Genomic DNA, 17,827 nt, shown 5'->3' on the forward strand with positions numbered 1-17,827 from the left:
AATCCAGCCATATTAGTCCATTCTTCACTGCAGTTTTCCATGTTAACTTTTCACTACAGGCTCTTTGATAATGACGTTCTTTGAGCGTTTTCCACCTCCACTGCAATTATGTTTCCGTAATCACAGGTTTTCCTGAACTGCCTTCTTGGCAAAGACCTGAGAGCATTTATTTGTTAAGTAGACCTCTAGCTTACATGATGGCTCTGTTCGCACTCAAACATGTAAAAAAAAAAAGAATTAAGCCCCACTTGATCAACTTTTTGACAACTACCCACAATTTATATTCTCTGCCTTGTCATATTTGACCCGTAACACCACATCAAGACATCAAGAATTTACAAAAATTGTGACATCTTTTGTTGTAAGATAAGATAAGATAAAATAAGATAAGAAAACCTTTATTTGTCCCACAGTGGGGAAATTGGGGTTTGCAACAGCAAAGGTAAGAAACGATAGATAAGTGTCCAGAGATAGATAAGTGTACAGAGGTAGTACACTGTTGTGTTAGAATAGCTGTTCCTAAAGATATGATGAAGCCTGGTTCCAATCAAAAAAAGTAAATAGTACTTAACAGGTATAGAAACATCTTGGTTTCTGAATTTGAAAGTATGTCCCCTACATTGTCTGCTTAGAAAAATTCTACCCCTAAAGGAAAATGTAGTTTATGACCCCTGGCCTAAATGATTTCACTTGACCCTCCTGAAACCTATATGTACTTTGGCCAACTCAGGAAGACAATTGCTTTTGGAGAATAAAATCTGCCTTTAGGCATTTTAGTAGCTGGCCAAGCTTCTGCTCTGTACCGACATTGGATTCAAAATGAGTGGCAAAAAAATTCAGTCAAGAGCATTTAGGTTTCTACCAGAATATTTAACCCAGGACAATGCATCTTTCCAGGATCTATTTGTGTTTGCTGCTGCCAAAAAGAAGGGCACAGGGGTGCACTGCCGTTGCTTGGCTTTGTGTGTCTGCAGGGGTTGGGTGAAGGGTGCACCCCCCGTACGCTCCTTAGAACTGGGTCAGAGGGATTAATTTCCTGGCTAATGGCAGATTAGCATGGGAAGTTTCACTTCCAAAACAGCCCCTCCACCCACAAGCCTCAGCCAGGACTGGAAGCAAAGCGGCATGCTGCTTTTTACACTCCAGTGTCACAGGGAATGTGTGTGTAGAGTGTACACTAGATTTGGACATTTTCAGACTTTTAGTTCTGACAGGACACTTGAAGAAAGGGGAGAGAGGGGAGAATGACATGCAACAAAGGTCAATCTGGCCGCCCATGATGCCCCTTTTTAATGTGTGTACATTAGGAGTGTGAATCTTCACTGGTCTCACAATCGGATTATGATTATCCTATCCACGACTCAAATCAATTCGATATCACAATGCATCCCCAATATTATTACATATTGCTACTCATGGTTTTCCATCAACAAATTCAAGCAGTCAAACAAATATGAATTCCCCTTTTTGGTGTATCTGCTCTTAAAAAGGAGTTTGAACAACGCAAACAACAGACAAAATGCAAAAATAACCAAAAAGCAGCAATCGGAAAATCTAAAACTGACATCATTAGGCAATAATCAATAATGGGCTGCTGATACATTGCAAAGCAATGATTGATTTCAACACCCCTAGTGTACATATGCTTTCTGTCTGACTCCCTGCTGACCAGTAATAGTAATAGTCTGACACAGCTAAGACATTTAGCCAACCAATAGTTGTCTAGCTTTTTCCTACTTACAGTACATTCATTGTTGGTTTCCGCTACAGCCTTATTGGTGTGGTGTGACCAGTGGATGATGGTGGCTAATGCTAGATGGTGCGCCTCTGTGTATTGGAGGTGGGGAAGTTAACAATACATTTGACAAACCGACCAACCTGTTGTCGTTGTCGTTGACACCTTCTTTTTCATAAAACCAAAACATACGCCCACTGCAGCCAGCGTTCTCAGCTACCATAAATGCCCATTTTGCAGTTTTACAAGGGAAAAACTTCAAGGAGAGGACTAAGATGTTGATTATCCAAATGCATGTCTGGTTAACCTCTCCACCTTTGACAATGAGCAGTGAATAACTGCTTTCCAAAGCTTTTCAATGCAGATGTTCTGCAGTGGACAGGCTCAGACAGGACTAGGCTAATACTATCTAATGTTAGCATGGTGCAGATGTTGCTGTAAAATGGCCATTACCATTACAGTATGCTGACTTTACAACTCTTCTCTCATTGGGCTACTATTACATTGCATTTTTCGCATTTTCCAGTCCCATAGATTTCACTTGTGGCCACAGTTCACTTCACACTTCAGGCACTCATAGCATTGTTTTTTTTGGAAAAAGGCTGTATTGTTAACCAAGTACCCAACACATATTTGCATATTAGTTGCATATTATGCTCTTTCCTTTAGAAGATTGTAAGAATTGTTCAAATTGGTAAGCATTAATGGGGACATATTTTTTTATATATTCTTAAAATCTAGATCTTGAATGATTCGTTTGTTAAATCAAAGAACAATAGTCAGATGAATCATCAATGTAAAGGATTGCTAGTTGCAGAGATAAGGAACAGACGGTGCTCCTGTAAAATTAGAGGGTCAAGTTCAATTCCAGTTAATGATGCATTCTGTATGCCATTCACTAGCTCTCGTCTGTCTCCTTCGAGTCAACTGTCCAGTAAAAAGGATGGATAGAAAAGACGAAATGTTGCTGTCTGTCTCTCTCTCTCTCTTCACGTTACTGTTCCAACCTCTTCTTGTTCTAGTGTTTGGGTGTTGCTGGCACCAGTGGACCTTTTAATGGGCTCGAAGTCCTTTTCATTTGGTTTCCTACAGTGTCTACAGGCTCTTTATTTCTTCCCTTCTTGTAAAAATAGGTCTGAATGTTAATATTCTGGTTATTTTAGCAGGGTTGCAGTAACCTCAACAAGGAGTCTCCCTCATGTGTTATTACTCTTCATCTGAAAAGGTTTTAGAAGAGCATGCTCCCTGTAATGATTAACCTGTGGACAATACATATATGTTGGGTCTTTTTGCAAGAACTCTCCTTTGTCTTAAAGTTCCCATGACTCAGAGATGAAAGCCCAGACAGTTTTGATATTCTTAAGTCAGCTTTTCTGGGAGTTGCCACATTTTTCAGCAATCTATTGTTTCTTCAGGGGATGTTTTCATGCTCAGGAGGATATTGTGTCTGCTAGTGTAGCAAAAGCTGACCACATTCCTTCTCTCTCTCTCCTCCTTTCTTGTTGAATACCTACTCCTTCATCTCAACATAGAAAGTATCGAGGAAAACAGTACTGTCAAAACAAGGAAATTCTACAGCGAAATGGAAAGGCTCAGTTGGCTAAAACCTAACTCTCTCTCTCTCCTCTCTTTTGTAAGGTATTGGAAAGAACGTCATCTGCGACCGGACTGCAACGCCTTTGGATGCCTTCCGAATGATGTCAGCGGCCCAATACTACCCTAAGTTGCTGAGCATTATGGGGAATGTGTTACGTTTCTTGCCTGCCTTTGTGCGAATGAAGGAGCTGGTAGAGGAGGGCTACATTGGTGAGCTTCTGGTCTGTGAGGCCCAGGTATGAAAGTAACTCAGTTCAATTCAGTTCTAAAAATGTCTGACGTAACGTCGTCGGCCCCCCCCTAAACACTATCTGACTCTCTGTTACTGGGTATTATGTTGAAAGTATTAAATAATTGCTTAAAGCTTTTAAACAAAGCTCTGTGTTGGAGTTTGGTATATTCCAAAATCTAAATTTTGACTCAAAGGTTTTCATTTTCACTATAAATGCATATTGGTTCAAAATATTGGAACTAATATTGGTTTCCTTAACTACTAATAATCGGTATCGACCTTTAAATAAACAGTATCAGTCCATCCTTGACCTTGATCACATTCAAGTGAAATAAGACCTAATACTGTATGACATTTAACATTTTAAGTTTAAGTTCTCCTCTTTGCCCTAAAGGTCCATAGCGGTAGTCTGTTGGGGAAAAAATACAACTGGAGCTGCGATGACCTGATGGGAGGCGGGGGTCTGCATTCGGTGGGCAGTTACATCATCGACTTGCTCACGTTTCTGACCGGTCAGCGTGCATTAAAAGTGCATGGCTTCCTCAAGACCTTTGTCAAACAAACGGATCACATTCGGGGCATCCGTCAGATCACCAGCGATGACTTCTGCACGTTCCAGATGGCACTGGAGGGTGGCGCCTGCTGCACCGTCACCCTCAACTTCAACGTTCCCGGGGAGTTTCGGCAGGAGGTGATCGTCGTGGGGACCGTCGGGAGGTTAACGGTCACAGGGACCGACCTGTACGGACAGAAGAACAACGGGAGTGGAGGAAGCAGCAGAGGACCTGAACTCCTGCTCAAAGACACCACACCTCTTGAGAAGAGCTCCTTACCGGAGAAGGCTTTCAGTGACATTCCATCCCCGTATCTCACAGGAACGATCCGCATGATCCAGGCTGTGCGGCAGGCCTTTCAGGACCAGGACGACAGGCGGACATGGGACGGGAGGCCTCTGACAATGGCCGCTACCTTTGAGGACTGTCTCTACGCTCTTTGCGTGGTGGATACCATCAAGAAATCTAACCAGAGCGGAGAGTGGCAGAACATTGAGGTGATGACTGAGGAACCTGAGATCAGCCCAGCCTATTTGATCAGCGAGGCCATGCGGCGGAGTAGGATGTCACTCTACTGTTAGCATCAGCTGAAGTGCTGACCCCTTAAAAAATGGCTTTACTGGAGGTGGCACTGGAAAAGGCCTGGGTGTTGTCGAACCATTATTCATACAGCTTCCGGGTTCAGCTCTTTAATTCAATACCTGTTTATTTAAATACTGTCAAATTATGTTGCTACTGTTACAGAAAGAGAGGCTACGCTACTATGATACAGAGAGTGATAGTTTCCTGAAACCCTGCCTCAGGAGTAGAGAAAAAGCAATGTGACCAATAATCAAACCTTTATTTATAATGAAGCCTTTTCTGTTTTTATCCTTTTGACACAAGACTTGAGTCCTTCTGGGGAGATGCACTTGTAACTCAAACCGATTCATACAACAGAAAGGTGTAGTTCTACAGTGGAGGCAGATCAGGGAGTAAAAACTAATGCTACTGTGTTTGGCTTGACCATAAGGATATTACGCCTCTCATCTCTGCTTCTGCTTCTCTTCTATTTGACTGGGTCTGGAAGACAACACCTCACACTGTGGGTCCAAACGAGGACAGCCAAGGAAGAACGATAGTCCTCTCGGTTGAAACGGTGCCGCTGTGTTGTTGCTGTAGTCCGAAGTACTCGCTAGTTTTACCAAGTGAATGTTAAAAACAAATCAGTATGCTTGATAGCTTCAGTCTCTGTCTGCTCTGTATGCTAACTTTATGTGTGTGAGAAACAAGAGAGAAAAGAAATCAATAGTTTGGCTGGTGGGTTTTTAGAAGGATTTACCTTCTGGTTTATGTATGCAATATATCCAGGCTTTAGTCTGCAGCGGGAACCCTTTAATCTTCCAGCTTGGAGTTGAGGGTTAAAATACACTATGGTATGCCTTTATGCAATTACAGTAGCCTGTGTATTGGTTTGCGAGTTCTGTATAAGGGGCCAGTGCAGTGATACTTTGTAGTGTCCGTTTCAAAATGGGCCGATTGCTTGGCCCCCCCGAAGCCCTGCTTGAAGCTATCTCAAAAAACTACTCATCCGATCACCTTCACACTTGACACTGCCCTTCCTTGGATCCTCAGCAATACACCTGACAAGTGTTAAGTTGATTGGATGGACAGTTTTTGAAATAAATGGGCAGTCATGTAGGGCTGGGCAATATGGAGAAAAACAAATATCACGATATTTTTGACCAAATACCTCGATATCGATAACGCAACGATATTGTAGTGTTGACTATTGGTGCTTTTAACACAATATTTACACAATGAGATTTTATAAATAATCATCAGCAATGTGGGTATAATGACTCAGTGGGTAAAGGCAAATAATAGAACAGTTACAACAGTCTGGTATGTTCAGAAAATGTCATCACTTTACTGTAATGCAGCGTTTAAAACCAGGAACAGACAACACTTATGTCATATTACGATATTACGATATCCAAAAATGAAGATATTGATTTACCACTGATATATTGCCCAGCTCTACAGTCATATAAGCATACATACAAAGATAGAGATTCCGTCCTTTATTGTTAGATAGATGGTGCTGCAGTAGCGCCACCTATCGGCCATATGGCACCGGGTTTGTCATAACCGTTCAGAGCTCATATCTACAAACGTCCACTAAATGTGATGGCAATTGCACAAAGCCTTCACGAGATATAACATTTTCTTTTAATTTAAAACCCGCCCACTGCATTTGAGTAAATGTTGAGGACCTGAATGGAATATCACAAACCCGAGTTGGACACAATTCAAGATGGCAAAAAATCTTACAGAGACTGAAGTTCATATTTTGCTGGCCAAATCTTAAAGTTTTTTTTATAGCATTTCCAAGTTGCACCACTTTCGACACTGCAGTCCATTGGGTCCCCAGCATTACACCGCCGAGTGTGTATTAGACCGGATGTCAGTCCTCGAGATATTCAAACAACACACTCACAGAGATTCATCGCTTTATAGTTAGATGCTTTTTCCATTGTCGTGAAACATGGCCATGGAATCAATGGAATTCTGTGTGGTGTTTTTATGTGTGTACTGAGCCTTAACTGTGGATACTAATACAGTCTTGCACTAAGTTGCAAGTAAATACCGAGCAATGAGGCTTTTTTAATTTTTTTAATAATTTAATGAAATGCAATGGGTTACACTTGCACCGAGCTACCGCGATTTAGCATGTAGCATGCTGTATAAAGCTTCTTTAACATGCACAGTGAAATGCAGGTTTGTCAGTATACATTACATGGAAGTTCAATTTGGACCCACGACCACAGTAAGTCTGGAAACTTGCAGCTAACTGGGTAGCACAGTGGGGTTGATAGTGGAGTAGAGGTGGTAAATGTTAAGGCTGCTGTCAAATTTTTTTTTTTTGGGAATCTAAATCTTTAAAGCTTCACCAATCAATATTTGTTGTTATTGACAATGGGTCGGATGGCTATGTGATCATGGGTGTTTAATGTGTAAAGTGTCCTAGTAGGAATCAGCCCACAGATTATCACCTGACTAATCCCCCACTCTACGTAGTGTTTTAGCATATTTCAGATCATTGTTTAGGTTCACTCTCAATGCTCTATATATCCCTGTCTCGCCATAGCAGGAAGTTTTAATTAATTTTTTAGACCATTTTTGGGGCATTTTCGGCATTTATTTTGACAGGACAGCTGAAGACTTGAAAGGGGGGAGAGAGGGGAATGACATGCAGCAAAGGGCCACGGGTCGGAGTTGAACCCGCGGCCGCTGCATCAAGGAGTAAACCTCTATATATGTCTACCAACTGAGCTAACCCGGCCACAGGCAGCTTTTTAAACAAAAAATGTTGGACTTACAACACATTACTAATATGTTAAAAACCGCTCACAAGTATATAATGTAATCTTTTTTTTGTAAAGACTTATTTCCCAAAACAAAAAAGTACTGTCAGTTCTTTGCTCATGTTCCCATTGGGAGTGAAGAAAGCATTTGCTGGGGGGGGCTAATCCTTCCAGAATCTTTTTTTTTGTCATTGTTGCGGGCAAAAATCCTTGATTATGCGGCACGTTTTTAAAAAATGCGATGGAATATACGGGATATTTATGCAATTTTATGCAATGATGTGGGAACTTGCAAAAATTATGGTTTGGGTATGGGATATGGGTATGGAGTATGGTAAAATGGCTGCTCTTGTGTGAAGTAAATGCTAAATTCTTCAACTATCTGCTAAGATATTTTTGGATTTGATACTTAGGGATCATGAAATCATGTAAGCCCCGCATTATTTTGCACAGAAATTGGCTATATTTGCAGCAAAAGTGCGGCGTATTTGAAAAAATGCGGCCCCTGCATAAATATGCAGACTTTGGCTGATTATGCATTGAATTGTGCAATCCCATAATCGCGTTTTTCTGGAGGGACTGGCTAGTTGCCACTCTTCGTGTGATTTTATGACACATACAAAATCACACCTGACTCTCAACACATTCTCACTCCCATCGCAGCAAAAAGTTTGTTATTGATGCAAAAAGTCTCCTTTAGCATCATATATAGATGCGCTCGGTCGGGACTCTTAGCATCACTTTTTATCTCTCCGGGTCGGGACTATTGGCGTCACTATTTGACGCTCTGGCTCGGGACGTAGGTTTAGCTGACATGCGGCATGAGAAGGGGACAGTTAGGTTTAGGAAAAGATGGATTGTTGGGGTAACAAAATGTACATTTCAGTGACACGCGGGACAAGACCTGAACCTGGACCCTGTTCTCCTGGGTAAAAATCCGGTCTTTCATACTAATCTCTACCGTTGTCTCTTAATACTACGTCGACTTACAGCGCTGCGGCCACGCTGCTGCTCTGCCCGGTACAACCCGTACAGTTTTTTGCGTTGGTATGAAGAATCTAAAACGAACTGTCAGAGAGTATTGCAAATACAGTCTGACTCAACGTTTGGTACCAGTGAATACAGGTGAAAGAAACAACAGCGCCGACCTACAAGCCAAAAGATTGATTTTTTTGATGCGTCTCTGTGTAGTTTGAAGTTCTTAAACTGTGCTGAAATACTATCTATGTAATGACTACTGAAAATATAAAATATTATATAACAACAATATGGGTTGTCTAAAGAAACAAGTACTGGATGTATTTTATTTGTAAAAAATATGTATATATATCCAAGAAACTGGACATGTTTTGGTGAGTGTTAAAGGTATTTATTCTTGTTTTTTGCTGTTTACGGGCTGACCTGCAGTGTATTTGGGAGATGAACAGTAGACTGAGGCCTTGGAGCATTCACCTTCTTATCTCTTATCTGTAAATGATTGACCATAATACTCTTCTTTTAACACTGTTATGAAAAAGCTCTATGTTTGCTCTTAAGATGCATCATAAATCATCCCAGTCACAATCCAACAGAGCAACAATGTAGGTGTTTCAGTACTGCCTGAGCTCTTTTAATGTCCAGTGTTGTGTGTATTTGATGTGTCACACCATGGTTTATTAATGTCAGGACACTGCTGCACGAAACTTACTGAAGTTACAGCTTTTACTGAACAAAAACGACTTATGTTAACTAGTCTGTGTGGAAAGGTTCCCAGGTCAACACTGATAAGCTATCACTCTAAGATAACCCAGGTTTTAGTATTGTGTGCCCATGCCTTATCAAATCTGCTTATAGACTTTCCCCTCTTTGTCTGATAACAGTTTTCAAAATATTAATGATTTAAACATAGACACTGGAACTCCCTGTTCTTGTTTAATCATAGTTTTTTTTATTATCTCTGTTCATGATCAAGCTGAATATTTATGATTGATGAGACCTGAATTAATGCCATGATTTAAACCTGAATTCAGGTTAAGCAACCTCAACAGGCCAACACTGTGGAGGAAAAGAAAAGAAAGGAAAGAAAGGGAAACGATTGATCCAGGATCCATATTACAGTGCAAAGTAAAAATTCTGATTTTTTAAGACAGAACTCTGAGAATAAAGTCAGAATTCTGCATATTTAAACAGTTTATTATTTACATTATTGAAGTTACAGAGCTCCTTGATTTGTTGTCTGTTATGAACATTGTTGTCACTACCGCATTGCATTGTGGTATATTTTTGCTGGCGTAGTGTCCATTATTTGCTTACTGTAATATTTCACGGAAAATAATATGCAATTTGCGTGCTATTGGTTTTAATACTGAGGTTCAAACATACTAAAAAAATCCTACGTACTGTTTTAGCTACTAAATAAGATGTTAATGTGGAATTTCGGACGCAGCCTGACATTAATCTCAAAATCTTTATCTCAGAATTCTGAGATTAAAGTCAGAATTCTGACTTTAAATTCAGATTTGAAATCAAATGTTCACATGGCCCTAATCCTCTTCCTTCAGTTCCTACGTTCGACTGTCACAAGACTGTTTCCTCTCCCTCGTTGATTACTGTCTGATTTAAAGCTCTGTGCTGGAACAGCTTCAGCTGATGTCTGAGTCTGAATCGGATGTAAGTGAGCTCCCACCGGCTAACTGATAGAAATGGACAGGGAATCTAAGGCGAGAGACCGCAGTGGGAAAGCCTATCAAGTCTTTGCCCTGAATCCCCCTAAGCTTGGTCTCATGCTAAGAATGAACTATAATTAGCTTCCCAGGGGAGAAAGTGTGACAGCGACTAACAAGCGACTCACAACATTAGCTCAAGCAGACCTCCTTGAGTCCCTTTTCAGTGTCTGAAACATGGATTTCCTCTGCTTGTGTACTTCTGCTGTCCACACAGACCCATCCTCCTCCAGGGAGGTGCAAACAGCACACACATCCGCAGCCATATGTGTCGGCATCTGCTTCAAATCAAGAACATCACGAGACCAGAGGGTTTTTCATTTTAAGTAGGTATTTGGCGAAACATTGAAACACAAGGGCAGGAGTTCGATTGAATCGGCGTGGGACGATATGCTTTTGTCCCGATTCGATTCTTACATGATATGTGAGTTCCGATTGAATTTGTATTGTTGCAATTTTAATTTATTGGGATTCTAGCAGTATCGGGATACGATAGTAACAGGTATCGGGATTTTCTTTTCCTTCTTTTTTTCTACAAAAAAAATGAAATAAACTGACAATATATCATGAGACATTTCTAGAAACTAATTGTTTTCTAAGAAGAATGCATATTACATATCAGTCAGTCACGACATTTCTTATTTTCATTTGTAAAGAAGAACATTACATGGATATTCTGCATTTTCTGCTTTCGGTCTGCGATACACAGAAACTATTGCATTCCATTTAAAAATGGTCAAAAGAAATCTCTATACATAACATCGATTCCCCCCCCCCCCCCCTACCTTTATGAATTTAGTCTCTTATTGATGCTATTACAATGATAGTGATGCAATATTCTCACATCACAACCCAGTCCTTAGAGTATAACCCTTAACTGCATACTAGTGAAGCATCTGCAAAGGCTCTTTAGCAACATCCACCCCACCGACCCCCCCCCCCAACCACTATGCATAGATTCACACTCATCTCAGCGTGGAGCGGCAGTCTGAAACAGCTGAGCCGATATCTGGGTTTGAAGCACTGAATGTTTAATGAGTGGAATTAGAATGAGATGATACAGTACAGTACGATATAAGGAGTCCATACTCAACACACTTCTTCTGTTTCCTTTGAAATGTCCAATCCCTGAATCTTTCATTTATGTCTTCTGAAAAGTTGTCCCATGTCATAGCTCATCTTCATGCGTCAAATTGATGTCAAGGTGATATACTGTGTCGCCAGTGCAAAAGAGAACTGTGGACAATGGAGCTCATGTTTCCCCATAACAAAAATGTTGTGCTGTGATTTTTATTTTTTTTGCCACGGACTTTATCCTTGAGCTTGCTGCTCGTGGCCTGTTAAGGATGTACCAACTGCAGAAAAAAGGACATTGCAGAAAGAAATAGCACAGCATGGGCCCCAGTTCCAACTTTGCACTTTGACTGCGTTGACAGTCGGGACTATGAATGGCTTGTTCGTGCTTCGCCGGCATTCACTAACAGTTGAGGAAAGGCTTTCCCTTTACAGGGAGAGAGAAGGCTGAAAGGAGGTGGGACGGGTTGAAAATTGTTCATTTTTGAGACAAACGACCTCAAAGAGGTGCTTCTTCTGCCCTTGGAGACCGTATCTTAGCAACCGGAAGCCACGTTGCCAAAACTAGGTCCTTTTTCTTGTTCACTTTCACTCACACAGTCACACACTACCCTCACTTCCTCTCTCTACCTCTACACACCTCTTTCACACATTCTTCTTCCATTTCTCCCCATCTTTCTGTCACTGACCTGTGAAAGGGGGAAGGCTTTTACAATCGCCGCGAAAGGTAACGGCTTTTGATCTGCTGGTCGCTTCACATTTCTCACAGTGCAACTCTTTTTTTCTTTTTTGTTCCTCCACTCTCTCCCCGTTTTTTTCTATTGTGAGTCAGGTTGAAGCCTGGAGGACAAGCTCACTGGTGCTTCTTCAGACCCCCCCCCCCCAAAAAAAACAACATTTTCTCTTTCTTCTTTTCTTGTCTCTTCTCTCTCTCCTCAGTGGCGGTTCTAGACCATTTCAAATGGAGATTTTAGGGATACCAAATATATTAAGAAGAAGTGTTCCATACCTCAAACCCTCTATAGGTCTGGTTCTGCAAAAGACTAACTATATGATAGGGACATAGCACACATGCATGGTGGTGTTAGAGCGTAGCCCCCACCCTCTGAAGCGCATTGAGTGTCTATGGTAAAGCGCTATATAAATTATAGCGCTATATAATTATTAAAACTATATAAATTAATATTAAAACAATAAACACAATAATACTCATTCAGTTTGAACCTACATTTTATTCATCACTGCATGGGAATAATATCCCCTCTGAGGATAAAGGTGGGGTTAAACATGTAGAAAAGGCTTAATATTAAGGGGGGCACTGGCCACCTTTACCCCCCCCCCCCTAGAACTGCCCCGGCTTCTCTCCTTTTCCCTGGTCTACTCTTCTTTTTCATCTGTTCTTTCATCTTCTCTTCTCTCATGTTTTCTTCTCTTCTCCTCTCATCTTCTCTTCTCCTCTGATATTCTCTTCTCTTCTCTTTTTTTCTTCTTTTCTCATGCTTTGGTAGCCAGGACAGGCGTATCCAAGGCAACCCTTTTATAATAAAACCTAATCTGTCTGACAGACAGCTACAGGTTGTGAAGGTCTTTCCTCAGCTGGTTTATGAATGTTGACCCCTGCAGTGTCTTGCTGTACCTGTAACTTATTTCAAAGAAAAAACAATATCCATTTTAATGCTGTATTGTGACTATATCTGATATTTATTGTTATGTACGTATATTGTGGACTCATGGACCTCTGTACATAGTGTAATTTGAGCTCTCAAACGCATATTGATGGGTCTCAATCTAGAGAATGTACTTACTGTAGGAATAATTTATATTTTCTATCCGTTAAGGACAGTATGCCATTTTTAGGAGGTCTGTGTGTCACACGAAATAAAAGCCCCTCGGGTTTCTCTGCGTGCTGTAAAGTGTGACGTGCACTTCTGTTGAATGGTCCCTCCCTCTTTTTTTAAATGTGTGACTCCGACTTTAGTGTTTTACTGTCTCATCTCCCTGCACCAGTGCTCTGCATTAGTTGTGTGTGTGTGTGTGTGTGTGTGTGTGTGTGTCTGCAACATGGTTTACGGCTTCAGCACTTGCCTAATGCTGCAGTTTCTATGGAATAAAAAAAAAATGTACATCCATAATGGCTCTAATTTCATTTTCTTATTAAATATATTTTAGGTACAGGACTAATGTCACAGCTAAACCGCGTTTCTCATCCTCTCCTTATGCATGTGGTTTTGATGAAAGTGATGTATATTATACATTAATGATATAATAATAATCATAGATTTTTATTGTCATTGCATATATTTACACAACAGAACTTAGTTGGAGTAATGCAGTTTGTAACATTGAAATAAATACACCCAAATAAATAAAAAATGAAATATATGCACACACCTCACACCCACACACATTACTCATACTATACAAAACGCCTCCTATTTTTAGATTTTTTTGTTTCATGCTACTAAAGGGATACTTTTTTCATAGGAGTCCTTCTATGCATTCAGCGTATGGAAAGCTTCCGCTGACCTCTGCTGGCTGCTGTACACACTGCACATTCTATCATTCTGCTGCATATTGTTGCCCTGGGAAACAGAAAGTCACACACCATCCCACTTACAAATGGAATACCTGTCCCATGTAGCTATTTAGTCTCTAGTGTAGTAGTACTATAGGAAGGCGCCTTGGTTGTTGTTTTTTACTTAAGATGGCGCTGCTACCGATACTAACTAATGTTTGTTAGCAATCTATGATTCTCAAAAACATTAAAATAACTGGTGGGGCCTTCAATATGAATTCGGTAAATTTTGTGTTAACCTTGAACAAAAATCTAAGACCCAACAAGTATACTTTAAATACAAGATAAGAAAATGTATTTAGTTGAAGTACAAAAATAATATCAAAACTACGGAAGAGGATTAGGGCCACTGGTGAAAAATGTATGTAAGTTCTGACTTTATTCTCAGAATTCTGACTTTATCCTTAAAATTCTAAGAATACATTTTTCACCAGTAACCCTAATCCTCTTCCACAGAAAACACATGTATGGTGAGTTAGAAAAATAAACACAAGTGAGGCTAATATGAAGTTAAAAACAATAACCCAGGTGCCTTACTATAGTACTACTACACTAGAGACTATATAGCTACTTGGGACAGGTGTTACACAAATTAGATATTATATTTTTGCACATTGCGTTATTTGGTGACATGTTTCTGAAAAATTAAATATAGAGCTGAAGTGAATATATTGTGGCATTTTGGGTTAAGAACATTTTCAGGAAGCAGCTACATGTGGCACAACAGTGTCTAGGTTAAGGTAGATTAGTATGTTTTTCCAATTTCTTTGCCTCCTTTTGTATAATGCATGTGTAACTTCAACACTGTGTAATACACAATCATGTCATAGGCTACATGTTTTTCTTCAGGACAAACTAGGAATCAGAATCTATGTGCTGCAGTGATCACACATGGATGTATAAATAGTTATGAAACCAGATAAATAAAAACGGAAACTGACAAAATATGTTTTTAAAACAACACAGAGTACAATAAACAATACTTATTGCTTTTGAAATGTGTTTCCTAGGGCTTGGTGGTCAGGACCCTCTCAGCGCTGGCCTGGTGTATCTAATACCTTTTTCCCAACCTCCCCAAGGAGAAATGGCTGTTACCTTGGTGGTTTGGATCTTAAAGGTCCCATGGAATGAAAGTTTTACTTCATGAGTTTTTTTTATCATTAATATGAGTTCCCCCAGTCTGCCTATGGTCCCCCATTGGCTAGAAATGGTGATAGGGGTAAACCGACCCCTGGGTATCCTGCTCTTCCTTTGAGAAAATGAAATGAAAGCTCAACAAATGGGCCGATCTGGAATCTTGCCCCTTATGACCTCATAAGGAGCAAGGTTACCTCCGCTTTCTCTGCTTTGCCCGCCCAGAGAATTTGACCCACCCACGAGAGAGAGACATCATGTCTTTCAAACGGTCAAAGTGGCAGTTGGTCAAAGCCACACCTCAAAAGCTACAGACTTAGAAATGGCACAAACTAAGGACAGCTCATTGTTGGACTGGCTCTAGTGGCTCGAATTCTGCACCAAGGCTGAATTTTGGGAAAGAGACTTCAGATACAGCATTAGGGGACCCCTAAGGTCTATATAAAAGAGACTTCAGATACAGTATTAGGGGACCACTAAGGTCTATATAAAAGAGACTTCAGATACAGCATTAGGGGACCACTAAGGTCTATATAAAAGAGTATTCAGATACAGTATTAGGGGACCACTAAGGTCTATATAAAAGAGACTTCAGATACAGTATTAGGGGACCACTTGGGTCTATATAAAAGCATCCAAAGAGCATCATGTCGTGGGACCTTTAAAGGTGCTCTAAGCAATGTCCCCCATGTTTTAGGCTAAAACATTGTCACATACAGCATACATCTCCTCTCCTCACTATCCACTAGCTGCCTGTCCACTGAACACACTGTAAAAAAAGACGCTGTCTCTGATTCCACAAACGGCAACAAAAACAAACTGCACCAACCTGCACCACCAAACATAACAAACAGTGCCTATAACTGGAGCTGGTTGAGTCATCATCGCAGTAGCATTAGCATGTAGGCTACGTCCACAATCTGTGGAGATGTTTGCTGCTGTATGTGAAAAAAATTATTGTAGCCTAAAAAATGCAGGACATTGCTCAGAGCACCTTTAAAGGCTATAGACTCACGACAGGTGTTGTGTCACTAGCTAAGTTTCCACCCACTTTTCAATTAAATGATCCAATCGTAAAAAGTGTGTTTAAAGTGTGTTTCCATCCAACAGCTTTCAAGCCAATAAAAACGTGTGCGTAATGACGTCACATGCTGTTTTGCGATCAAATTGGTATATCAAATTGATTGGAGAAATTTAAAGGTGTTTCCATTCATTTTCGCACTTGGCTTTTATTTTCCCTCCGGTGTGAGACAACTTTTTTTGAGACATGTCCCACCGTTTGAGTGCCTTCCATTCACTCCAGAGGACATCCCGCGGCTTGTTGTAACTTAACCTTTGATGGCCATTCGCAAGTTCTTGATAAATTAAACTCAAAAAGTCTCCTCGTCCGTCCACTTCCATCTGTCTTTGTTGACCCCGCCATGTGTGCAAACTGAGCGGAAATACTGAGCAGAAATTAACTAATACTTCTTCTTTTTTTGTGGCAGGTTGTAACCATAAATTGACCTAAAACTTCATCGCAATTCATTATTTATTCGGTAAATAACGTTTCCATCAGCGTTTATAGCTTAAGCCGTAGGCCTATATCAATCAAGAGAAAAACCGATGAGACCGAACATATTTCATCTGAGTCCACATTCATAAATTTGCACTGAATTTTACTGTTTCCATAAAGCATTTTTCATTCAATATCACTTAATTTGGATAAAAACGTGTGGATGGAAACATAGCTAGGATCAATTTAGTCTCGCTTTGCCAAACCTTCCTCCACCGAGTGTTGAGTGTAGGCCTACATCCCTGTCAACAATTGCATCCACAAGAAAGATATATGATTTTTGAATGCAAAGTAGGCTAGGCCTACTGTTAAAAAAATGACATAGCCTAGCCTTTGTCCGGTTCATCAATGATGATGATCTGAAGTCTATAATTGTTTCAAACGTTTGGACTCAGTGGCATTTCCTTGTTGCCCACAAGGTGACGCAAATCTCGGAAGGGATGCAAAACTCTGCACAACACTGTCTTATTTACGCAGCTTAATATGTTTTGATGTGATGTGAGCGTGATGCGCTGTAGGGTGTGTAAGATGGGTAGATCCGATGGAAGGGACATTGTGAAGTGAAACAAATTTAAATCAACTTTTGCCAATATCTTCCGAGGCGCCTGGTTTGCGGACCTGGTAGAGCGCGCTTCCAAATAAAGAGACTTCCTGACGCAGCGGCCGTGGGTTCGACTCCGTCCTTTCGGACCTTAGCTGCATGTCATTCCCCCTTTCCCTGTCCTTTCATGTTTCAGCTGTCCTATGGAAATAAAGGCCTAAAAACAAAAACAAAAACGATCAAATGGGATGCTGATAAGCGCAAAAAAGAACACACAGCTCAAGCTTGTTGCGCACGCAAGTTATTTAACCCTCCTGTTGTCCTCAGGTCAAATTGGACCCCTTTAAAAATGTCTATATCTGAAATATGGGTTTCTTTTCAACCAAATTAATACAAAAAAATGGATTGGATTCTATATAACGCTCTTTGCAAATACAATTGATCACTTTCATTCTTGACTAAACTCATCTGTACATTCCTCTGATCTTAACTATTAGGCCTAGTCAAAATAATGAATAATTTCTGCTTTTATAAACTCAAATATCAAGTATAATTCTATATAAATGAGGGTTTTTGACCATGAATTCCAAAAAGTAGGCCTACTGTGAAACTAGTGGTAGTAAAGTGGTGATAGTGAAAACTAAGAAAGAAGTCTAAAAAAGGGACCAAAATGACAAGTTTTTGTCCGTTTTCAACTGCCTACCCCTGTACTAACCATTTAAGTGGAAATGAATCTTTTGCCTTTAAATAATGTATTGTTAATCCAACACAGTTCTAGTCCA

At 40.4% G+C, this 17,827-nt stretch overlaps 1 protein-coding gene across 1 annotated transcript in view; it reads left to right on the top strand.

Moving 5' to 3' along the window:
* si:ch211-276f18.2 (glucose-fructose oxidoreductase domain-containing protein 1) overlaps positions 1-5,973 on the top strand; it is a 46,001-nt gene extending 40,028 nt beyond the window's left edge. Inside the window, exons 2-3 of the mRNA XM_034861922.1 lie at positions 3,374-3,567; positions 3,958-5,973. Coding sequence (XP_034717813.1) covers positions 3,374-3,567; positions 3,958-4,698 — 935 coding nt within the window. The 3' untranslated portion in view covers positions 4,699-5,973. The remainder of the gene's footprint in view (positions 1-3,373; positions 3,568-3,957) is intronic.
* The last annotated feature ends 11,854 nt before the right edge of the window (positions 5,974-17,827 follow it).

Source organism: Etheostoma cragini, chromosome 22, assembly GCF_013103735.1.
Source record: "Etheostoma cragini isolate CJK2018 chromosome 22, CSU_Ecrag_1.0, whole genome shotgun sequence".
Taxonomy (NCBI): domain Eukaryota; kingdom Metazoa; phylum Chordata; class Actinopteri; order Perciformes; family Percidae; genus Etheostoma; species Etheostoma cragini.